Source organism: Lepeophtheirus salmonis, chromosome 5 (assembly GCF_016086655.4).
Source record: "Lepeophtheirus salmonis chromosome 5, UVic_Lsal_1.4, whole genome shotgun sequence".
Lineage (NCBI taxonomy): Eukaryota > Metazoa > Arthropoda > Copepoda > Siphonostomatoida > Caligidae > Lepeophtheirus > Lepeophtheirus salmonis.
In genome coordinates this window covers 50,775,362-50,800,860 of record NC_052135.2, presented here as the reverse complement: position 1 = coordinate 50,800,860, position 25,499 = coordinate 50,775,362, and the positions used below count along the sequence as shown (strand labels likewise).

The 25,499-nt window shown below is 30.7% G+C and overlaps 3 protein-coding genes and 2 long non-coding RNA genes across 13 annotated transcripts; 1 reads left to right on the top strand and 4 right to left on the bottom strand.

Annotated features, from left to right (window-relative positions):
* Positions 1-328: 328 nt before the first annotated feature.
* On the bottom strand, positions 329-3,738 carry LOC121117132 (CTD small phosphatase-like protein 2-B). Its single transcript, XM_040711460.2, has 2 exons — positions 3,078-3,738; positions 329-1,281 (listed from the first exon to the last, which is right to left on the bottom strand). Exons 1-2 carry the CDS (start codon positions 3,381-3,383, stop codon positions 790-792), a joined length of 798 nt encoding a protein of 265 aa, XP_040567394.1. The 5' UTR covers positions 3,384-3,738; the 3' UTR covers positions 329-789.
* A 3,343-nt stretch (positions 3,739-7,081) lies between these two features.
* Positions 7,082-12,428, bottom strand: Gclc (glutamate--cysteine ligase). Of its 6 annotated transcripts, none has more exons than XM_071888777.1 (6): positions 12,121-12,428; positions 10,370-10,428; positions 10,218-10,306; positions 8,814-9,474; positions 8,014-8,506; positions 7,082-7,949 (listed from the first exon to the last, which is right to left on the bottom strand). In XM_071888777.1, the coding sequence occupies exons 4-6, from the start codon at positions 9,442-9,444 to the stop codon at positions 7,238-7,240; spliced, it is 1,836 nt and encodes a 611-aa protein (XP_071744878.1). In that variant the 5' UTR covers positions 9,445-9,474; positions 10,218-10,306; positions 10,370-10,428; positions 12,121-12,428; the 3' UTR covers positions 7,082-7,237. The 6 variants fall into 6 exon arrangements, with proteins under 6 accessions (XP_071744878.1, XP_071744879.1, XP_071744880.1 ...); XM_071888778.1 differs by lacking the exon at positions 12,121-12,428 and adding an exon at positions 10,487-10,731; XM_071888779.1 differs by lacking the exon at positions 12,121-12,428 and adding an exon at positions 10,602-10,730.
* On the top strand, positions 10,807-11,862 carry LOC139905491 (uncharacterized). The gene is made up of 3 exons (XR_011780279.1): positions 10,807-10,932; positions 11,563-11,653; positions 11,724-11,862. It is a non-coding gene; the product is annotated as an uncharacterized lncRNA (long non-coding RNA).
* A 684-nt stretch (positions 12,429-13,112) lies between the features above and the next one.
* On the bottom strand, positions 13,113-14,144 carry LOC139905490 (uncharacterized). Its single transcript, XR_011780278.1, has 2 exons — positions 14,005-14,144; positions 13,113-13,267 (listed from the first exon to the last, which is right to left on the bottom strand). It is a non-coding gene; the product is annotated as an uncharacterized lncRNA (long non-coding RNA).
* Positions 14,145-15,167: 1,023 nt separating this feature from the next.
* On the bottom strand, positions 15,168-17,784 carry LOC121117126 (uncharacterized). Of its 4 annotated transcripts, none has more exons than XR_005864053.2 (4): positions 17,631-17,784; positions 17,377-17,561; positions 16,856-17,300; positions 15,168-16,312 (listed from the first exon to the last, which is right to left on the bottom strand). XR_005864053.2 is itself a non-coding variant. In XM_040711447.2 (4 exons), exons 1-4 carry the CDS (start codon positions 17,709-17,711, stop codon positions 16,297-16,299), a joined length of 588 nt encoding a protein of 195 aa, XP_040567381.1. In that variant the 5' UTR covers positions 17,712-17,784; the 3' UTR covers positions 15,168-16,296. The 4 variants fall into 4 exon arrangements, 3 of the variants coding, with proteins under 3 accessions (XP_040567381.1, XP_040567369.1, XP_040567384.1); XM_040711447.2 differs by having other exon boundaries at positions 15,168-16,335; positions 17,018-17,300; XM_040711435.2 differs by having other exon boundaries at positions 15,168-16,328; positions 17,018-17,300.
* Positions 17,785-25,499: the final 7,715 nt, after the last annotated feature.

The following is a 25,499-nucleotide window of genomic DNA, read 5'->3' as shown; positions in this document are numbered from 1 at the left end:
TTGGGTATGCTAATCCAATAGTAGATTATAAATTATAATACAATGAGTAAAGGATGCATTGTATAGATTTTAATACTGCATTGCGTAACTATTATGAAATGTGTATACACGGTCACAATAATACACTAAACAATTGAGAATAATATGCACAAAATAGGAAAAACTACTTCACGGGAGGTTCGACTTGAGTTACAATGGAACATACTGACCGAAATTTAATTGCACATATACCGTCAACTCAATCACGATATACGCCCAGATATATTTAAGACTAGCCCCACTTGATAATTAAATCAAACACTCCTAAATTATAATAAAGTCAGCATGATTTCTTAATCGGACCAATTAGTTTTTTATTAAAACTACAAAGGTCATAGTATAGTTTATTTAAAAAAAAGGAAAAAAAGATTAGTCTAGTAGTGAATAGCAATCACACATAAATTGATCATTTCAACTCACTTTTCAACATGTATATTAAAAATTAATATAAGTATATTGTTTGATATTATAATGAAGCACCACATTCAGGAGTATTGAGAACAAATACGTTTAGAACAACTATACAATAACTGTTCCAGTTCATAGAGTTAAGTTATATTCTGGGAATTTATAACCAACGAAAACATTAATACTATGTCATTTTTAATATCATTAATTCATACATTCATATTATCATCTCCTAGTATAGGTATGTATACATAATGTCTCTTATTCATAATATATATTCTATTATAAATGAAAACAAAGTATTATCAATTATTATCTGTTCATAGATCTTAAAATGAAGGTTTAGTCTGGTGGCAAATAGGAAGCTAACTTATATTGTTCTCGAATGTAGGGTCTGACATCAGCAGAAGGATCCCCTATTATAGTCTCTAAGAAAGGAACAAGCTTCATTAGTTCATCATCATTAGGATCCATAAACCAACTTTCTATAGGAATCCCATTTTCTAGCTGATAACCAAATGCTTGAGGAGAGTTGTCAATTATTATAGTTTTGGAAAGATCTCTCCCTAAAATATTCAGATCCTTAATATAATTTCCATTCACACAGACACAATGTTCCCGAAACAGTCTATATTTAATCCACTTTCTCTCAGGGTCCAGTAAATTGAGTAATTTATCAGCATACACTTTTTTGGAAGCAGTAAAGAGAGTGACTTCAAAGTTTTTAGATACTCTTTCAAGAAATTCTCGTATTCGTGGACGTGTACGAACGAATACTCGATAAGTCGTATCTTGGAAAACCACAGGAAAGCTTAAAGATGCATCGTCCAGCTCCTGAAATAAGCAAATATATATGAAATAAAATAGTCAAATTAGGATATGAGGAACATGAATATATCTATTATACGGATATGAACCATTTTTAATGCTATCAAACATGTAAGTTTTAATAATATACGTACATAGAAAGTGCATCACAAAAGTGTTTAGAACGTATTCATATGATACATTTTATTTTTTTAGTATCGCCTACAATAAACATAGAGCATATTCCCGAATATGAACTCCACATTTTCACTTATGGATTGAGTGAATAAAAAAATTATTAAATTATACCTCGATAGTAAAACAAAGAATATCTTAATTTAATTCCCCAAATATCCCTAAAATTTGATTATTAACTAAAGAAATGTGCATCTATATATCTTTTAAGAGGAACGTGCTGGTTGAAATGTCCGTATTTTACTGTATCTAAATTATAGCAAAGTTTGATTGTTTGAGGAGGACTCATTTTTGCCAATGAGTGTGTTTATCTAAAGCTCAGCGACTCATATTAAAATAAATAAAAACAGAATACATATATTTAGGGTTGTAAATCCTATGCATTTTTTAGCGTGCAAGTTTTGTTTTTGGTAAACTGAACAATGTTTTTTTGTTTTTTTTAAAGGTGTTATCATTATTCTTCTATTCTTGAGGAAAAAAAAGATTAGAAGTATTGAGTAACTATTTGTAATAGGCCCCCTGAAAAACCGTAGAGTCACAATAAGGATTTTTTGGATAGTTATCTTCTATAGAACGTTTTTAAGTGATGTCAGCATTGTTAATGTCTGCCATTTTGGGGCTTCAACAATCAAATTTAATAGAAATTCATTTTTTCATTAATATTAAGGAAAATAATGAATTATTGGATGTCAAAATGGGACCAGCAAATAAAATGACTTTAATCTTACTGCCTATCAAAAATATATCCAACTATTGCCTAGTTTAATTATATATCTGACATTAATATATATAAAAAAATGATACTACATCGTTATAGAATCTTATTATATATCGTTGAAAAAAAATTAGCTTTTACAATGGAAAGAATAATATATTTTTCTGTAATCATTATACTATTATCGTAGACTAATTCATCAAAAAGATTTACAAAACTATTAATTTTAAGGGATTTTAATACATATTACTTTGAATTAAATATAATATCAAGGTTTATCATGGGTATCAAATATTATTCAATGCAGTCTTTTTTTATTCATAAAGCCATTTGATGGGGTTTCATCAAGATTTATGTATTGGATATGTGAGCATTTTATATGCTAAAAATATCAACTTTGAGTCCTCAAAATGTTTGTTTCCTTAAATTATGATGCAGTTTATGTCATGAGTGAAACCGCTCTTTTATTATAGATCATTTTCACTGGTCTCATGAATTACATGACAGTAGAAGGAAACGCCATTTTGGGGACTCTAAGTTGATATTTTTACTACATCAAATAGGACAGATTTCCAATCAATCTTGATTTAAACTCCATCAAATGGCTTGAAGAATTAAAAAAAAGACTTGCCACTTGCATTGAATACTACTTGATGTCAATGATAACCCCTGATATTTGAATGAAATCAAAGAAATATTTACTAAAAATCCCTAGATTATTCCAATTAATTTTCCTGGGATCGCTTAGGGACGAGAAAAGTAGGATAAGTAGATATAATGACATATTTGTAATACATTGTAATGTCAGATATATAATAAAACCTGGTGACAAGTAATGCAATGAATATGAAATAGAGTGAGACAAGGGAATTTTGTAGTGTTGAGGGAGAAATGCGTGAATGAATAGGAGCACCTGAAGCGAGCAATGAACGAGCGTCTCGTCTAAATCCAAGACCAGGGAGAATCGCGGAGAACTCCTTGTCTTGAGGGGAAGAGCCGGATTCCGGTAGCGCATTTCCCTGGATAAGGGAGGTAAGTTTTTAATGAAGGAGTAAGGATCGAAGGGGCAATACGCCACACAATCCTCTTCGACGACGGGAGCGGAGGTTATCATCATGATCTTCTTCTCTTTCTCATCATTCACACGGCGCTTCACTTTGGACTTGACTCCTTTGCGACGCCCATTCTTTAATGTGCGAGGACGGCTCAATCCACCCATAGTGTACAGCACCAATCATCCCTCCAGGCACATAGTCCCATTCCTTATCCTCGCTACTTCTTTTTTTAATTAATCCCAATCTCCTCTTTCACAACAAATATAATATCTATTATGCTATTATTGCTATTATTGCTAGTATGATGAGGGATAGACACACAGTACTACAAACATGAAGACACAATAGTATGAAACAGCACTACTCCGTCCTAAGAGACAAGAGACACAGTCCCCAACACAAACATCACGAATTCCTCCCTTCCTTCATTCTTCTCCTTTTAATTAGGCTTCTTTTACTTTTTCTCCTCTGCTCATACAATTAAATAACTCCTCCTCCTTCTTCTTCTTCTTCTTCTTCTTGGAGTAACTTGCTGCTGCGCTGCCACTCTCTTTTTTTCTTTTACTTCTTTCCCCCATTCAATAATGCCCAAAGAGCACAGCACAGGGAGCACCAGAGCTGTATAAAATATGTCCTAGAAAGCGGGAGCGGCTTAGAGTTGGCAGTCTCAACAGGTTTTGTATTTGTCAAAGCTGTTATCAATATTCTTGAAGTGGAACATATTATAATTAAGAAATAATATTATAATGGCTTTTTGTAGCTCCTATATAAATGTATATTCTTTATTTTCCAAAGCAGTTATTATTTTTGATCGAAGAGACAACATAAAAGTATAAAGTAATCACTAGAGCGTGAAATACGAAAAGTAATAATGATGATTTATTGCTGAGTTATAATTGTAAAGCCTCGTTGGACTTGTAGTAGAATTAAGGATCGACATCTGAGTAATTCCTGCCCAGTGATGTAAATCCTTTGAATTTATTAGCTGACCCGTTTTTTGGAATTGGTTATCAAAAGAATGAATTTTCTTTTCCTTAATAGTTGTCATCATTATTCCATTCCTGAGTGGTGAGCATCATCTCATAAATAGATTCCATTACATATTTCAAAACCTAATTAAACATTCGAGTGTGCAAATAAAAGCAGGGGTGTAACCCTGAAGATTTGTTCTGGAGTTATTATTGCAAGACCTTGTTGAACTCAGAGTAGAGTTGGGGATCGACATCGGAGTAAATATTGCCAATGACCTTGTTTATTTCCTTCCTCCTTCCCCCTCCCTTGTCACAGCTTATTGTAGCTGATCTCCTCCAAAACATTCCTCAAATTGATAGCGTTACCATGTTGATTTCCACTTACCCATTATACACAGGATTTTCATAGCTCTCCGAGCTCCCGGCCTTTTCCCAAACATTCTTTAATTGTCAGTGTGATCAAATTAATTTTTGATTTCTTTTTTAGCGTACTGGCAGATATTGGCGTCACTAGATCCTTTTTGGAGGCTTCCATTTTTTAATGCTATATAATAAGTAATCATATCATGGTAAATATAATTTTTGGAGCTAAACACCGTCCCCAATGATTAAAGCTAGCAACGCCCCTGTTGGTAGGTTATATTATTTTCAATAATGGAAAATCTCATGAGTCATGACTTTACTATTGACTATATCGTATCAATTATCATCTATATGTGTTTATTCGGAAACAGGTTCCATTAAATTTATAGATTTGTGTATCATACGCAGTGATGCATAAAATATGTTCTGCCGGTGTATAAAAATTTTAAAAAAACGAGAATTTTAAATTGGTTATCCTGACAATTCAAAGAATGTTTGGGAGGAGAGCAACTTAGCTGTCCTGACGCGTGGGAGGAAAGGAAAAAATACACTCTGTATTTAGTCAAGGGTACTTTTGGCTGGAATTACTCAGTAATTACTCCTACTCCAAATTCAACAAGAACTTACACTTATAACTCTAGAGTAAACTCTCTCTATTTTTCTATGTCTTTCATGAGCACCAGCACTTGTTGTTACTTTATACTTAGAAGTTGTCTTCAAGAATGAAATAATAATGTTAACAGTTTTGGAAAATAAAAAATCCTGTACAGATTGCCAACTAATAAAAGGATATTCTCGCTTTCTCATATTTTATACACCTCTGGACAGACCGGATATATGTTTATTTCTTTTCTCTCATTGTTGCTTGCAGCCGATCTTACAGAACAGCTGAGTTACTCCCTAACCTTTTCCAAATTGTCAGGATTTACATGTTAATTTTCGGGTTTAAAAAAAATTATGTACCGATAGGACATATTTTATGCATCAGGATCACCGTCTCTACCTAAAGAGACTAAAAGTGTCTTTATTTCTACCCATTTACATTGATGAAAATCGTGTGTCTTTTGGGATGGTGAAAAAACCCCAAAAAAACCTTAAATCAACATGGTAACCCTGACAATTTGAAGAATGTTTTCCAGAAGAAGAGCTTAGTTATCCCTTATCATGTTTCATTAGATCAGCTATAACCAGTTGTTACAATGGGGGGAGAGAGGGGGGTTGAAGGAAGAAAATAAATAAGGACATTGGCAAGAATTATCCCGATGTCGAGCCTCAAAAAGTCATAAAATGACCTATAATTTTAACCCGTCAAGTAGGGAGGTCTCAAGGAAAGAAATTCACCATATTTTACAATGTTACTGCCTGAAAGGGAAAAAAGTGTCAAAATTTGCGATGTATACAGGGCCAATATTCTTTGGTTTGTATTGTACAATAGTAATTAGAGCAGGTTGTCTACCCTGCTCAATTCTGCCCTCTACTGTGAATAACTCGACTGTTTGAAGCTGGCATTCGAACAAAAACGGCCAGCATTGCTGAATAAGAGACAACAATACATTCAGAAAACGTCAGACACTATACATATTTGATGACGTCCCAGAATCTCTTGTACCTCGGGAATAAAGTTCTTATGCATCTACCCTCTAGTCCGGATCTGGCACCAAGTGACTACCACTTGTTCCTTTCTATGACCAACGTGGTTGTGGGTAAAAATTTGGCCTCAATAGAGGCTTGTGAAAACTAGCTGTGGGTTGTTTTCCAATAGACAAGAGCTTGTACGAAAAGGGAATTAGGAAGTTAAATTATCATTAGCAAAAAATTATCGAACAGAACGGGACATACTTGGCTTAAATCGAATGATTGTAACACTTCTTATAAAGAATTGAAATAAAGCGAATAATACAAAATTACTTTTTTCTCAACCTTTTATATCTATGCTAGGAAGTCTATAGTTAATTTGTAATAGATAATTATAGTCATTTCTTCTAAATCATAAAAATTTAAGAAAGCATCGTCTTTCCACGAAGAGAGGCACGACATTAGGAGTGACGTTTCTTTTTCTATGATTTGATTAAGATTATTTATATCCTTCACTTTGTCTTGCATTAATTTTATTTCCATTTTGTTAAATTTTAGGAGAGATTTAAGCCGTATTTTTTTCCGACTCAAAGAATTGATGAATGGAAACATGGAAGTTAGCACCATTTACCTGTCTGTACAATTCAACCCGTCCTTCCTCAGGATCAGAGTTTATCTCACCGAGTAATATAGTCCAGGTCACTAACATCAAATGAAAAATGCCAAAGGTAAATCAGTCCTTTAACGATATGAACCAATGCTGTTCCAGTCATGTTTGTGAGCTTTTCATTTTTTTTCATATTGATTCCATTTGGTGATCTGAAGAATGAAATAAGGAAAATGAACATGTCCCTTCCTCTTAGCTATAGACTTCCTTGATCTATGTTAATAAAATTACGTACTACATAGATTAGAATCGCGATATGTAAAGAAAAAAATGTAGAATTTGATAATTATCTAATTAAACAATATTGACATCATTTATTCTTAAAAATCTATTAATACAGTTTAATAATTATAAGCAATTAAAGTAGGATAAGAATAAGCGAAAAAATACTATACAACTAACATTTATAAAATAATTTAAAGTACTGGAGCAAAAAAAAGTGTTAGTTTTTTGATTTGGTTTTAAAGTTCCCTAAGAGTCGTTCATTTTTTAAAACTCCATCTGTTATTTTGTCAATTTCAATTAGTAGATCATAGTTAATTCGTTCGGATATGACAGAATCTTGTTTGTAATCAGGATGATCCAAAATAAATTCTCGAATAAACTTTGCATTGGTAATGAGCTCAGTAGAGGCTCTCCTTTCAATAAAATGCAGGTAATTGCAAAGAGTACACATTGTGTCAGTTTCGACATTTTGATTGGATAGGTAGCTTTTAATCAAAGAAATGAGACCTGGGAATTCAAACTCAGAGGTACCATTAAAAATCTCATGAATTGTAAGTTCTTCGATTTCGGGTGGAGCATCCGAATCAGCTATGTTTATTCTAAAATAAAACCTTTGCTTCATAATAGCATCAGTCTCTTGAGCCCTTTTCATATTTATATCCACCAGGGAAATGGGAATTAAGAAGTTGAAGTTATAACTGAGAATAGTCCTTGTGAGTAAAACAACAAAGCAAACAATTGAAGAATTTTCAAAATCCGTAAATTGAATTTCACACGGACGGAACTCAACTCTCCATCCAATTTTGGGATCTACAGGTGGTATCTTAAAACGCATAGTTTGCCAATTGGTTGATTGAATATTTTCGAAATGATCAGTTTCTTTATTATCGTCTTGATGGACTTTCTCGCTAAATACTGATATTGGATCCCTAAAATATACGACGATTAATTATAATCATTAGTGGCATTAACAAAATTTACAAATAAACAAACCTTATGAATAAATGACTTATGTGTTTAGCCAATAATGTATCAATCTGATTATCGATAAGCTTTTCATAGATATCTTTATCATAGACTAAATTTATATCGTTATAATTGAATTTAAGAGATTCTTTAGATAAATAAGTACTAATGGAATCATATCTCGATTTAGGAATGACAAATTTATCTGTGGACAACGGCAAAAGGCCTCTTTCTTCCTGTGTTCGACAATCAACAGAAGCAGATATTGTATCCCATCTGCAATCTCTATCAACTAAGTATCCTCGGCAAGTAGGTGTTGCTGCAGTCAACGCCAACAATATCGGACATAGTGGAGCTAGTTGATCGTACAATATTCTAGCTTCATCTACATTCGTGGCTTGAAATGTTACTTGTAAACAACACATCCCCATGCCAAAACCCATAGCATCACAATGAACATGCCCCTCTTTACCATCAATGTATCCTGGATCATTTTTTAGTACTTCTTCGGTGTATTTGTCTATGAAAAAAAATGAAAAAAGACCATAGAATACAATGCTATTTAAAATAATTAATTAATTCAAACAAATTGTAAGTATGACACACAAAACGTATTCATTTTCTCTGAATAAATGTGTCAAAATTATTTTCTGAAAATTTAACATTTACATCACACATTTCCTATTACAAAAAAAAAGATGAACTTTGTAAAAATAATTGACATGATAATTCATCTTGTCAATAATATTTTACTGAAAATTATAACAATACAAGATATCATTCATAATGTAAAGAGGTAAAAGAGTATGTTATATAAATAGTAATACCTTTAAAGATAGGTAAATCAATTGCCACTTTTTCGCCTCGTCTTTCACGAATATTTCTGCTTAAAGTTTTAAATCGTGGATGACTTGGATAAATGGCGGCATCCGGCCAAAATAATGACCTTGTGATTTCAGATTCTGGTAGGGGAAATATTTCTGGATAAGTGAATTTAGAACAACCTAATCTTGGAAAATTAGTGATGGAAAGAATGGATTCATCATCTTCTAATAAGGCACGCACTTCGTTTCGTCGCATTTTCATATTTGCTTCAATACGATTAAACTGGGAAATAGAACCACCTCCGTAAGGGACGCCTGGTGTACCCTCGACCATATAGGCAGCATATTCAGGAACCCATATAGAATTCAAATCTTTATCACCACGTATCTTAGGCTTTTGTAAGATACTTAATAACTCCATTGCTTTAAGACAAACTCGAGCTTCTTGAGATGAGTGTTTAAATTTTATGATGAAATATTCTACTTCGTCTCCCCATTTTAGATCATCACCATGACGATGCTTTAATTTTTCATAGCTATTAATAAACTGTGTAATTCCATGCTCATGAACATGATCAGCTAACTTCTTCGTTTCACTCCACGACAGAGGTTGTCCCTCACTCAGCAAACCCATTTTGTAACTCCTTTACTATTCACAAAATATCTACAGAGAAAATAGAATTGACTAAATTAAAAATGCATGTCATTAAATAGTAACACTTTCTAACTAAAATATTATATTGATTTTATAGATACTTTCGCCTATTCATTACAGTAAAGTATATACTTTAGGTTTCACACAATTTAATTGTAAAACATAGCTTAATGCTCAAATTGAGGTCAATTATTATTATTCTTGAAAGACAACACTCCATTTAAAAAATATACATAATACCATATCATAATATGTACTTAAATTTAATCCCTTACTTTTAAAATCCTTCGATAGCAGAATTTACAATAACCCGACTAATTAGAATAACTCTTATCTCTATGAATAATCCTATATGACTGAGCAAATGAAGAAACATTCATGTAAAGATACATAAACAACATATCAATAATCATGATTCATGTGTGATCCATGAGGACAAGTTTTAAGCTGAGAGCGTTTAAAAAAAATAAAAATCCGTTTGTAAGTTAAGATATTAATTTAATGAAACATACAATATTTAAAAAAAATTATTTAGTAAAATTTCTAAAATAAAATTCAGAAAGAAAAACAAACCAATGTTTCTTCTTCAAGTAATAATCAAATTTTATATTAACAACACTCCCAATATGTAACGTTTAATTAATAATGAGCTTCCTATATTAATTATGTACATGTTTTCGTAGAATGAGTGTGAATAAACAGGAATTAAGTCTATGTAGCTCCGTCACAATTATACATAATCACATACTTACATTAATTTTAAGAATCGCTGACACACATGTGAAATCCTTTTAGCAGCTAGATCCAGGTTTGAAGTGAGGTTAATATGATCAATAATCTACTATAATTATTAATTACATATATTACTTACAATAAATTATATTAATCAAAATTGTTATCTCACCTAAATAATTTTTTTCCACATTACCCAAATAATTTATGTAACGAATGTTTGATTACAAGCTGAAATGATGAATTAAAAAAAGAAAGCACTTACACGTCACTTCACTGCATGTATTACAAGTAGTATGTATATTAATATAACATTGAACCGTATGCAAGAGCTGTTCTACTGAAATATTAGTCGATCCTTCCTTCCGCAACTGATTAAATGGTATTAAACAAATATATATTACTTCAATCAATTCATTCATAATATGAAACATTGCACATCATTGGTAAAAAGATGTAATATCATCAATTAATCTATTATCTTGCTAATAAAAATATTAAGGAGTACTTTAACCGGCGAGTACTTTAGTACTGAAGTCTACATTATATTTTACACATCTTAATATTCAAAAAGTTGTGTCACAATTTTTTATTAAGTCAAAGTGTATTGTCTATTTTATTTGTGTCACAATAATTCTTAATTTATTCTTAGTTAATAAAATTTTTCCCATAAAAATTTAAAATAAATATAATATTACTTTCAACGAGAATCATTTTGCCTCATAACAGTAACTGGTAAGAAAAACTTCATTCTTAACATTCTATGGTTGAATAAAATAGGTCATGTTCACTACGACTATTAATTATAATATAAATCTACAGTGTAAAAAAATAAGAATTTGATCTCTTATCGGTTTTTTAAGTTTCCCACTTATAAAATTTTTCAATCAGATTGAGGTCCGGAGACTTGGCAGGCCACTCCATGACCTTAATGTGCTTCTTCTTTTTTAGTCACTCCTCTGTTGCCACGGTCTTAAGTTTTGGGTAATTTCCGTGCTGGAAGATCCATTTTCAGTTCCCTGCTCTGAGGTAAGAGGGTTGTCACACAAGATTTCTCCGAGGATGATCCATCCTCCCTTCGATGTGGGGAAGTTGGCATCTCTCCTTACCAAGACATAATGTTTAAGCCCCCATGCTTGACAATGAGAATATTTCTTCCTCCAAACACTTTTGTTTTGTTCATAAAATCAAATATCCCTCACTGTTAAAATAAACCTACCACTAAAATTATAAACCGTTCTTTTCTTTGTCAGTGAGAAAATTTACAAAATCGGCAAGCCATTAAATACTTATTTTCTCCTCCGCCGGTCGTTTTTTAATTATTATCATAATTTATAATTGTTTATTAAATATAATACTTAACAGAGACGAATTAACGTCAATGCTATTGGATCATGTTTGAGCTGCGTCTAGATTATGATTATCTATCCTATCCATGACAATATCAATGAATATGGTATTGTATTACTTTTAGTATTACACTATATTATTATATACTAATTTTATAAAAACTGTTTCAATTTTAGAACCCTAGAGATAAATTAAATATGGTGTGATTCATCAACTTCTGAATATTTCTATAATAAACAAAGCAGCTCACCATTTCTTGAAATTAATCGGAGAACATAACTATTAATCGATATTATGTGAATATTTATGTGTTCATTTTTAATAATTCAATTTTTTTTCACTCTCTAAAAAGTGGCTGCATTAATCGGATTCAATATTATGAAAAAGACAAAAAATAACTTCCATTGTCATCGCCGAGACCAACAAAATTCTAAACTCGTTACTTAAATTTATATTCAACATTGTTTGATAAAAAATATAAATGGAATTATTTATTGTATGAGTAAAAAATATATATTATGTTAATTTGATAGTTAATAATTTGTGTGTTAAAAAACTTCTCATTCTACTTACAAGTCCAATATTAATTTTTCCATTGAAGAAAGTGTAATTTGATTAAAATAAAAATGCATGTAAAAAGAATTACTATTATTTTATTTCAAAATTCATATATATATTTTTTTTTAATCTTTTAAAGAGTATGTAAATTGCTATGTATTCTTTAATCGCTGATAATTTAATTTATATAAAAATATATTCAGAAGATTCTTATCGGTTTTTGACATGGCATTTTTGTGAACATGGGATCAAAGTTTTGAATAAGTTTAAAGTAGAAAGGCACAATAAAAACCGAATTCATAAGAGGAATTTTGAACTGTATACTAGTCGCATAAATAATTCCAATTTTACTAATTATATAACCAAGATGCTTGTGTCCTGTAATATTCTACTCCTTTTTAGAATTGTCCAAAATTTTGTTCATAAAAATTTAAACTGGAAAAGTAATTTACTCTCGCTTTTCCATTACCAAGTAAATGGAGTCTCAAAGTAAACAAGTGTTATCCAAGATCCATTAAAAAATTTGAGGAAATGGATATATTTATTGAATTAGAAGAAACTACAGACTCGACGGCGAACCATCACTGCAGTCGTGGTTGGTCCTTAATATGGTCATTTTTGTGTCGTCATTATCTCATTAATTTGGAAGGTGTACAATGATTACATGTGTTACTGCAAAAGTATAACAACATTCTTGCCTCCAATTTCAGAGACAAAATAATGAAGGTTTTCATTACCAATGGAGCAGGGTATTTCATTAAAGCAGTCGAAAACCATTAACAACATTTTCCAATTATTTTGCTTATCAGTTGTTACGCTTATAGTCCGAACAGAATATCAACGCTCTCTCCTGATTAATTCTAAAATACAAATATTATTATCTCTGAAGTGAATATTTTTTTTAGAATTCAGTTGATATAAAACAATACCTGATTACATCAAGCACATCAATTCAGTCAAAGAGTATATTAATGTTATAGATGAAAACAAAGAAAACGAGAAAAATATATTTTGAAGAATGATCCACTTTAGTCAGAAATAATGTTTATTCAACAAAATTTGAATTCAATCCAGGTAATCATTAAAGCATTGAAAGAGAGATTACCGCTACTCCAAAGTGTACTTATAATTGAAAATCTATGCAAAGATATTCATCTTGAACCTTTCAAAAATAAATGGCAGGAGGGAATAGAGAAATACAAGGGAGATATCAAATTTAGAGAATGACCACCTGAAACCATTAATAACGATAGCGAGTTTTTTAAATACAAAAACACTCCTATTGTTAACTTTGATTCCTTAAGGGTTTACAGTGACATGTCGGACATTCATGTACCAAAAAAAGTCCCGTCTGAGGGAAGTTGACGTCAAGAATATGATAATTAAATAAAACATATAGATGTACTAACAAAATAGCTGATTTTTCCCCATATGTTCTAAATGTAGTGGTATTAATAAATAAATTGAAATCATTACTTTAATTTTAAATATTAAGTAACTATTACACCTGTCGACATCTATAATGACCAGACTTTCATCCATCATCATAGACAACGGTTCCAATAGCAAATTTAAGTACCTAAAAATGTAATAAATTAAATAAATAATAATAATAATACTTGTATGTTTTATTAGATCATTTAACTATCATCGTAGTAAATCTCCCACGTTTAATAATTCAATGTTCCACTTCATTATCACAATATTCTTGACGTGATTTTCCGTCAAAACGGAACCTTTTTGATATATTTATGTACAACATTACTCGGAAAACTCTCTTAAAATCACAGTTAAGGATAGGAGTGTTTTTGTATTTAAAAATCGATATCGTGATTGACGGTTTCAGGAGCCAATTCTCTCAATTTGATATATTGATATTAATGCTACTAATATTATTACTCTCACTATTTTGTTACGATCATGAGCTAGACACGTGAAATTGGAAAATGTTGTTTAAGGTTTTTGGTTCCTTTAATTCAATATGATGCTTCATCAGTGATGAAAACCTTCAGTCTTTCGCTTCTGAAATTGGAACCAAGAACGTTGCTGATAATTTTTACAGGAACACTTGTAATTGTTTTATTGTCTACTTTGAAAAATCTTCCAAATTATGAGGGAAGGACGATCAAAAAATAAACATCTAAAGGACCAACCAACACTCTAGTCATGGATCGCTGTCGAATGTCTGTAGTTTCGTCCAATACAATAAATACACTCTTCCCTTGAAGTTCTTTGAATCTTTCTTTATATTGGATAACACTTCTTTACTTCATTCTTGACTCCATTAACTTTTTGATGGGGCAGCGAGAGGAATTACTTTTCCGGAGTAAATTTCCATTAACTTAACATAATTAGGATGATTCACGATATGGAGTGGAATATTGCTGAAGATAAGGATCTTGGTTATATCACTAATAAAATTGGAATGATCAGAATTTATATTAATTATGTGACTTGTATACAATACTAAATTCCTCTCCTAAATTCGATTTTTAATGTGTTTTTATAGTTCGAACGTCTTCAGGACTATAGTTCAATAATTACAAAGACGTAAAACCTCGAATCCTCTTCGTAACTCCATACATTTTTACCATTATTATCAGCTTCATCATTACTTCATCACGATACAACTCTACACGTTTCTAAAACTTATTAAAATAATAAATACATAGTTGCAGTTAGTAGTTACATGTTACTTATATATATATGATTATGAATTCTGATATTATTTTTCCTCCTCAAGAATGAAATAATAATGATGACAGCTTCTATTGCTAGTTGTAGCAAGCTCCCGCTTTAAAGGACATTATTCATGTCTGCTTATATGACAAGGTGATAAAGATTGGAAAATAAATCTACGTGTGGGTGAAATAGAAGATAAACATTAATATATAGTGTCTTTATATTGACTGAGTCGATTTAAATATAATGCTATTAAAAATAATCTTCATAATTGTGATATGATATATTATTATAAATTGATTTTTTTAAATTAAGAAATGATGAATATTGCTTCAGCGTATAATATTATAAAATATTAAATTCTTATTTAGAACAATATATATTGTAATATAATATCTAGTTAATTTTATTTCGATATATTAATGATTATAAAAGAAAAACTGTCTTCATGTTTGATGTAATTATGTTGAGGGCTCTTCATTAATTGAAAGAAAATTATACATATAACATTAACAGGAGTAAAAATCTAAATCCCAATTGTGTTTGATTATGTTACTTCGAACCATATTGTTTATATATTCAAGAACGGATTTGTCCTTGATATATAATTGCATTTTTGTCATTTTTTTGGATGTCAGTATAAGTTTATTTAGTTCATTAGTAAATGAATCAAGTCTTTCTTTGTCATTTAATCCACACTTTATATTCAATATCATTTTTTTCAGTGCATTCTTCGGAATTAGGGTTTGAAGGCAATTCTTTGATAAATTTTGAGTAATTTTTAGGCAGCAATACTCAATTTGTGAATGAATGAAAAACAGTTGCCCTATTTTCTCGTCAAACGTCGATCCCTCATAAGTCAATTCATTCAATGACGGAAAATAAAGTATTCCAGAGTCGTAGTCTATGCTTGGTACTCCTTCAAAAAACATTTCATCGCCGATTACCGTTGGGTCATATATAGAAATAGATTTGAGATTATTGCAGTGTTTTCCAAGTGGCTCTAAAGAGATTGCATGTAGATATTCTACTTGAATCAAACGTATTCTAGAGATTAAGGGACCATAAATCGATAATCTTTTTAATTGTATAAATTGAAATGCATTAAAGAAGGTTGCATTTAAATCCAATTTCACATGTTTAAATAGAACATGAATAGACATTAAAATTTCGTCTATTGTATGACTCTTTGTTGCAAATCCCATTTCATCAATGTTCAAATGTAATTTAATTTCTTGTATATCAGGACATATTTTTGCAACTGTATCTATAAATTGTATATCTTTTTTATTCCTTAAGATGAAATGACGTAAACCCACTACTTGGTTTTTAAAATCCGAAGAAGTAATGACCATTCGCACCAAGTTCTCAATTCCTCTTAAGCAGTCTAATCGCACAAGATTTTTATTTTTTAGCAAATTAGATACTCCAGCCGAAGTCAAAAGGCAATTATTCAATTGCAGGGTATGAAGTGCATTCAACGAGGATCCAATTATTTCACACGTTTTATCATCTATATTTGATCCTGAAAGATCTAAACACTAAAATCTATATTAATAATTAATATGCGTATAAAATATGTTATATATGACTCTAAGAAAATTTGCTGAAAGCAATTTCATCAAAAGATATTTCATCAAAAAAAATAGGAGATAAATTAAATTTGACAATAATTCCTAGAACATTACTAGGAATTTGACATTCATATTGCTCCAATTTTGAACGAACAAATATTCAGTTATTTCCAGCGAATTGAAATTATTGAGTGACTATTGTTGCTTCCAGATGTGGGAAAAAGTACTCATACCGCAAGTCCAAAACCTCCACCTCCGGGTGTTTCCATATCAAAAACCCGCATATTTAATTTATGTTTTCTTAGTTTATTCTCTTCATTGCTCCTTAGTGAATAATCATTTCTTCCTTCCCATTCAACAATGTCTATATTTTGTATTTTATGATAATTTCATTGAATAAACCGTTTAAGTTAGAAGTTTATGATTCATTTAGGATTTAGGTAGTTAATTAAAAATTCGACGTCAATAGAATAAATGATTTATGGTATACTTACATAATTGCATAATCATGAAGCTTAATAGCCGTGTTTGAGTAAATGGTTAAATCTAATTGAAAGTAATAATCCATGAATAATAATCAAATGTGGATAATCATATTTAATATTTTTCGATGAAGTGGCTTTGTACAAATTCTCAGTATACAATTATTTATGTACTTGAATGAAAGGAGAATTAGCCACCAACTTTTTGATAAAGTTAAGAACTTCCCATCGGTCTAATTCACTTGGTAATCCTTGAACAATCATCACGGATATATTGGGGAAATAAGAAGAAAGAGTGTGAGTAAGCTTTAGAGGATCAAAATCCAGCAATGCCATCACATTTTTGTATATTTTAAGGGATTTACAATTGGAAACGGGTTGATTGCTAGATGTCAAAAATTCTTCAAGTACGGATGATGAGTCTTGGAAAAGATTACAATCCGAGAGAGAGAGTTCCCTACAATAATAACGTAATTAGAAACTTTCAATGTAATAATACATTAACGCGTATATGTACGTAGGTAATATATTACCTAAGGTGTCTGTTAAATATCCCAGAGATATAATTGTAATATTTGCATGGTAGCACAGATTTTTCTCGAATGATTTTAGTGAATAATACATCCACAAAATTTGAATAGAAGGAACATGGAATTGTTTGAAATAGATCATCCACTGCGTATTTCTGATTCTCGGCATTATTAGATTTGCTTAACCTCTAATAATAATTAAATTATACAAATTAAGTTCCACAGTTTCTTAAAAAAAAACTATTAATCAAGATTACCTGAAGTGTTTCATGGACAAATATCACAATCCATTGAAGGGATAAATCACTCAAAGACAATACTGACTTATTTGGTGGCATATTTTATTATTATTTGGTAACAATCTTTATATAATACAGCTTATAATCGCGTAGGAGGTGTAACAGGTATAGTTAGACCCAAGATGAACTAATAACCTCAAAAGTTTCAAATTGAAGAAACAAAGCAATGATAATTTTTTTAATGATCAAAGTGATCTAAATTGTTTTTAGAATATTCGCCTAAGCATTAATGTTTAAATTAAGTACAAAATTATAAGACAATATACAACAGATTATTTACGAGAACCCCAAACGAACAAGTTTCTTTTAGAATTTTTTTCAACTAAGTTAATATTAATTTATTTCATATCCAATATTAATAATGTCCAAAATTAGATTCGGAATATTTGATTTTTATAAATTTTGAATATTATCTGTTTATCAAATAACCTTTTCATATAAATTTTAATAAAGAACAATCTACCCATTTGTAATGTAATTTTAATAATTCAACAGTTAATTTTAATATCTTCTCCTTTTTTTCATTATTTTAAATACAGTCAAACCAGGTCTAGCGGCCACTTGTTTTAACTGGTCATATTCCAGTTAAATTTAAAATTGTCACATAATTTTAAATCTGGTTTAAAAGGTAACCTGCACTAAGTGGTCGCTTTTTCAATATATTTTGCTTGACCACTTAGTACAAATTTGACTGAATGTTCACTTCATTTTGAAATATTTAATTCCATAGGGATTTTACTCTTTGCCTTAAAAAACTTCCATCCGTCTAAATTATTGAGTGGTATTTAGAAACTTATGTTAAACATATTACGTGTCCTTTCAGAGAATTACGCCCAAAACACTCTAAATAAGAATAATTTTGACATCGTATGACGACTCTCTGAAATAAAGAAACATTACAAAAATATTTTGAACGATGGGCCTAAATAACGATCATAGATTAAATTAAAGAAGAAAAAGAAAAGATGTGGATCAACTCTTAGCAGAACTTAGTTCTGATTTGTTTACTTTACAACCCATAAAAGAAGCATAATTTGTTGTGGTTTTCATGCATTTTTGCATCTTGCATTAATTCTTAACTACTGAAGGACTATTTTTCCCTAGAAACTTAAAAAACAAATTATAATACCGTAACTATATTATATTATAGTTTACTAGAATGCACCCAAATTATACCGTGTGCAGAAAACTGCCCTGGGGAAAATTGCAAGTGGAAGAATCCCATGGAAAAAATTTCCATGTAGGAAAATTGCATATATTTTGATCAAACTTAATGATGAATAATAACACATTATAAATTCGCTTAATATTATTTATGACAAATATCTAAACATATTTGTTTGTTCCATCCCCCAATGGAGTACCTTCAAGTGTGATTAATATTATTGCAATACGATTTCATTACATTTTTTGAAATTCAATCCAATCTTCTAATAAATGGATCAAGAGGACTGGTAAGGGGGAGGATAAATAGCTTAGGGCCTCTTAAAATATGGTTGAATACTCTCCGCCCTCCACATACATCCAAGGAACCCCTCTAACACCACAAACTATTTCCATGTCCTCAGGTTGGCCGTACTCCCGGTGGTAGTATGGGATAGTTGAACCCCAACGCCAAAGCATCATATACATCTAAGGAACCCCCTCTAATATAAAAAAATAGTTCCAAGGGGCTGGGGTCTATTTTAAGATATTACAATTTATTTTAGTGAATCAGTTCTTTTGAAGATTCGTTCTTTTAAAGATTCGGTTATTTTAATGATTCGTATTATTAATAATTCGTTCTTTTAAAGATTCAGTTCTTTTGTTATAACAGTTCAGTTGCTGAGTTGGTGATTTTGCAGTCGTTCATGTGCGCAAATTAGAGTGCACTCAAAGTATCAAGCAATTGAACTACCGTGCGATACTTGAATATATTCATATTTCATAATAACTTCACAAAAAGTCAAAGTGGATAGAAATATTTGATTGAGGTTGAGTTATATATTATTTATATAGGAAACTTACAATATAAACGAACGAATCACTCGTGTAACTGAGTTGGTGAGTCGGTTCAGTACGTTCACTAAAAAGAATCATTCAAAAGAACGAATAGTTATCGAACGATACAGCATTAATGTATACGTTCTCCCTTTTTCTTCGAGTACAGTAATTCGTTTTTTTGGATTTTTTCTTTTTTTTTTTTGGTACATTTTCGAATCTACAACCCACTCGAAACACCTCCAAAATTCAAGGTATAAAATGACAATTCCCGTTTTTTCATACTTTTATACAAAATGTCCTTATATTGAAATGTTTTATACGAATTATCCTTATACGAATATGTTTTATACGAAGTTACCGTACACCAAGCTTTATAATAAGAATATGGTCACTCTGAATCTCAGACCCTCTACGGCTAAAGCATTAAACCAAGTAGTGTATTAAGCACCGTTAGCCTGATGGCGTGAGGAAATAGTATGGTCAATATTTGACATAATATTTTTGCAAGAGGTCGCTTTTCTATGACGTCACTAATTTATTAATTGTACGTACTACGTAGAATTATTGGTAATAATACGTATATAATTTATTCTTGTCTAAAATATTTTATTTTTTCACATTATTATAAATCAATTTAGAAACAAATTACTCCAAAATAATGGGTCATTGTAGTGTCTGAGGATTTAAAATTAGAACTGAGTTAAATTTCCAAAAGCTTCAAGGAAATGTTCCCTTTTTTTAAATTTCCTATTACCAAAAATCCAAAAGAAGTCGCAAGAAAAAAAATAGATATCAAATCTGAAATATCTTCGAAATTGGAAATCTACTGACCATTTTGTATGTGAAAATCATTTTGAATCATAATTCTCTTTCCATAATTGTTCAAGCAAAAAGTATATGTATGAATAATGAAGTAAATAAAACTAGGAACAGTACTGTACAGTTAAATTTGTAGAAGCCTCCGTTCAAACGCTCTTGGAATTAGCTCGCACATCGTCTCGTAGAAAAGTAAAAATATACAACTAGTCTACTCAAACATGTATAGTGAACACTGTGCAAAGTATTCCTGAAAGTAATTCTACTGTCATGATTCATGGTAGATTTAAGAAAAAGTCGTAATGTCTTACATAATTAGATATGATCACTTCCGGCCTTATCCCTCAGCTAAGGGATGGACTCCAAGAGAACTCACCCGCTACCCTCCTTCGAATACTCTGTAAGAGCAAAATTTCCAACTTCTTCTACATAATTAGAATTAGGATTAGCTACTAATAAAACATACTTTTTCTATCCATTCAACAAAGATAAACGAATATATGCGAAGACATTAAAGATTTTTTTTTTTTTTTTTTTTTGAAGAACACAAGGACCAAGAATCTGGTAGTGAAGATGAAAATAGAAACCACAATATAGGAGATTTTGAAAGTATTCCAAACAAAGTCAACTGTCAGGAAGAGGTATTTTGATCCATTATAGGGTATGTGGCCAAAAATCTCCTCCCCAAATTCCCAACATTAAGAATCCATACCTCATATCTTAATGTTCCGTCTAGTCCACGACTACACACTCTATCAAGAGGGGTATAAATTCAACCATCTACAGAATTTATACATTTTTCAAAGAAAATAGAAGACGAATGTAATCAATTCCATGACAACTATGTAGATACTAAACCATTTGTTATGGAATAACTGACAAAAATAATTCATAGTAAATACCCTAATGAACTTCGTGAAGTTATCAAAAAATTATTCGTACACGAACAATTATTCGATAAAAATATATTAATAAGTTAGAGCCGTATAAAAAATAAATTAGCTAAGAAAAAAAGAAAGATGACTCATTGTGTCTGTTAATTTTTTAAAGTATTTAAATATCAAATTTTTATCCTGCTCTAATTCATTTTTATTGGAAGTTTTGAAGTAATTTAAGTATGATGTTTTCGAAATATAGATAATTTCCCTCTATAATATTTTCTTTTTAAGGTATATTTAGTTTTAAAAAACTGAAAATCATTTTAGTCTTCATTATTATGATCAATTACTTCATAAATATGTGTGAATTAAATCAATGAATTTAATAGTATATCGACTATGACGTCATCCTCCATCGACAAAGGAAAACGCGTGGTGGAAGTCACACATCAGTCCAAATATGCGTAATTGACGTCATACCTTGTATTTCTAGTTACCTTGCACGTACTATAATATTATATTATGAATTATGATTTATGGTAGATATATTTTCTAAACTCGGTAATTTAAGAACTATTATCTATAATGGAAAGTGACATTCATTCAACCTCTCTTTTTAATGGGAAAAATATGAAGTATGATTTAAATGACTACTATTTGTCAACTTTTATTCATGAATAAATATAATTACATAATGATATGATCATGAAAAATGTCCCAAAGAAATCAAAGTATTTTTTTCTTCATACTGTGTTTTTTTTTTTTGACGCAAATAAAAAAAAATATTTCTCGAGAACAAGGATAATTTGTGATTACTTGAACTTATACTTTAATCATACCTGAGCACGGTCTGACTAAGAAATTTCACACTCAAATGTAAAATAAATAAAAAGTACTAACTAATCACAGGTGTCTTTTAGCCTGCCTTTTAGTAAAAAAATATAAATTTGTTGAGTAAAAACTTAATATGTATGTATCATCCAGGCTTGGACCCGTTCACCCATTTCCTTTCGTTTTTCGTTCACTTTTTTCAATTGATTAGTTCATTTTTGAACTATGGGGAAAAAACATGGAAGAAGAAAGCCTTATGGGAACAATAAAAATTAATGATCCATGAAAAGGCAACTAATACATTAAATTTGCAGTATGAAATTTTTTTTACACTAAGTGACCATATTCAGTGGTCTTGTATAGTTAGAATAAATAGGAATCTGGTTTAATCTGCACTAAACTGACGCTTTATAGATTCCCTAGTCTAAAAAAACTCTATTTTGAATTCGGGGAGATAGACTGAGGCAAGAAGCAACTCTCTGGATTCAAAATAGAGATCAAATCGCTTCTTTAGTCCCTCTATCGTTGCATCAACCAACACTTTGCATTTCTCAACTATCTCCTTAGCCTCTACAATGTAACTTTTAAGACACTGAATTGTCGGAAGGAGTTGTCCCAAAAAAATATGGATTTATACAGGTTTAATAAATACAGTCTGCATTTAATACCCATACAGGATTGTCAATATCAGAATAGTATGAATTCTATTCGTTTGTATATAGAATATATGAAGCATTAACATATCAAAATTCTCCATAATTTCTATTTCATTCGCTTGGTTATTGCAGATTCTCTTTTGGTAGTTTGCGTCAAGTACCTCGTCAGACGCAACAATTACGATGATCATTAATTAATTATATTTCTATACCTACCTAGAGAGATGAAATGTAGTCTCATTTGATATGAAAGAAAGTGAAAATATCATATTACCGGTAAGGAGTGACATGAACGTCCGCGTACGCAGGGGGAGGGCTGGAACGGCGGTAGTCTCACCCAAATTAACGAATTTTTGCTCTTTACAAGATTTTTTTTTTTTTTCAAAAAGTTTAATATTTAAAATTTAATTTAGCTAATAAAATTTCTTATGCAAAAAAAATAGTTTTTAGATTTTTTTCCAAAAAATCTAATCTATATGAATAACTAAGTATTTTTTTAAGTTTTTTCCAAAAAAATTTAATTTTCTGTGAATACCTTTTTTTTAAATTTCCTAAAAATTTAATATTTGAAATTTGTTTCCAAAAAATGTAATTTTCTGTAAATAGGTATAGATTTTTTAATTTTTTTCCAAAATATTTAATTTTTTAATTTATTTTCCAACATATTTAATTTTCTCTGAATAACATTAGATTTTTATAATTTTTTGTGAATAGGATTTTTGAACTATTTTCATAAAAATAATTCAAAAAAAATATATTCTGCGGACACTCCTTAGTCCTGAGTAAGGACTAAGGAGTGCAAGTAGGCACTGTATATTGTCATCAAATATTTCACGCTATAGCAAAATATGAGGCCCCTCTTCTCTAATGTTAGTTTTGCCGGCTTTTTCTTCCTGCATTTTTCTCGCAACGTGGAAAATAGCCGTAGATATACAACACAACTGCTGTTTGAATATATAGTACACAGAATTAGGAACTACGCACTTTTATTTTCTCAATTGAGCTAACGAATCGGCTCGCAGATAATATTCAGCCATACAACTATTACGTTGTTTGAATAAAAGAAAGTATTAATATAGAGGTCATTGGGATTAGATATAGAGAAAATAGACATACCTCGTAATAAATATTATAAGAAATATTTTCTAGGCATAATTAAAATGTACCATAGTGGGATAATTTAATTGTTCAATGAATATACCTAGAGAAATATTTTAAGATTTTAAGGAGTTGAAATACAACTACGCAATAGAAAAATCAGTAGTTTCCCTTTCATACTGTATACACGGTGCTGACGGTTTGAACAGCTACTCTCTGCTCTACCGCTTTTTTCATCATTTAATTTATATTCTTTGGGAAAAGCATGAAGGAAGCGAGGGCAATCTACAAGAATATTTTGTTTCATTTCCCCTGCTTGTTCAATTACTTATTCGAAAACACCAGGACTAGACCTAAGATTTAGTTACAATTAAGATGGTTAAAGTTAGAACGCCACAAGACTCAGGTACTTATAACGGATACATTCGTAGTGTATTAGAAGAGGATCCCGAAACATATGTATTTCGTTGGAAAAAGAATGCAATGGAAATTATAGAAGAAGAAGCCTCTCGAATGCACGGGTTTACGTACTCTTTTAAAAAAGAATGGGATTTCAAAAGAATCAATGAAGAAGATATCCTTGATGCATGGAAAATGAAAATGCAAGAATCAATGGAATTAACAAGAGATCTAATTGATTGTATCTCAAATCAAGTGATAAAATCAATTGACCATGGCTCAGATTTAAAAGGATGTAAAGATGATTTAAGTCATATAAAAGAAGAGCGTTACTCTCTTTGGAAGCCTCAAGGTAACAAAAATGATTTTAAAAAGATATGGAAGCTCCTACAGTCAGGAGGGGATGGTAAGGATTTTGACTGGGATGCAATTGTGATTCATCTAAAGAAAATGAAAAAGAATGAATATTTCCGATCCTGGTTTCGCCGTCAATTAAAAAATCGAAGACCCAAACCCCACGTTATTTGCTATACCCATTCAGATGCTGATGATATTTTCTGTGACTGGAATTTGGGCTGTAGACCGTTTGATGACGATGTCGACATAAATAAAGCATTTTGGAATATCAGTTTAGAGAGCAAGAGAGTTAGAAATCTTAGTGAGGAAATTGGCGATCTTCCCATTTGTGATCGTCCTGATGTGATTCATGATCGTTGTGAAATTTTGGAAGGGTTCATAGTTACATCCAAATTTGTCTCAACTTCTATTGCCTACTGGAATATATTTCGATCGTGGAAACACATTTTCCAAGAAAAAGTATTGAGGAAGAAAATACCCTCTAGAAGATGTCATTCAAAGAAGTGGAAAAAACTACTCTTATCCACCCAAATCGAAACATACTTTGAAGATTGGAAATACAATTTGAAGGACGATTTCTTTTATGAAGATCTAGACTCGTGTGGTAATTCCCTATTTCTAAGATCCAGCATAAATGTAGCTCAAAAACTATGTCTTGCCTTCTCTCATTATAAGAAAAATTTGAAAAGAATCAAACAGGAGAATAGCACAGAGGAATCCTTATTCAAAGGAATACCGTATCTAAGGAAATCATTCGAAGACTCTCACAGCGAGTTTTGTACTCTTCGTCAGATAATTCGAATTGAGAG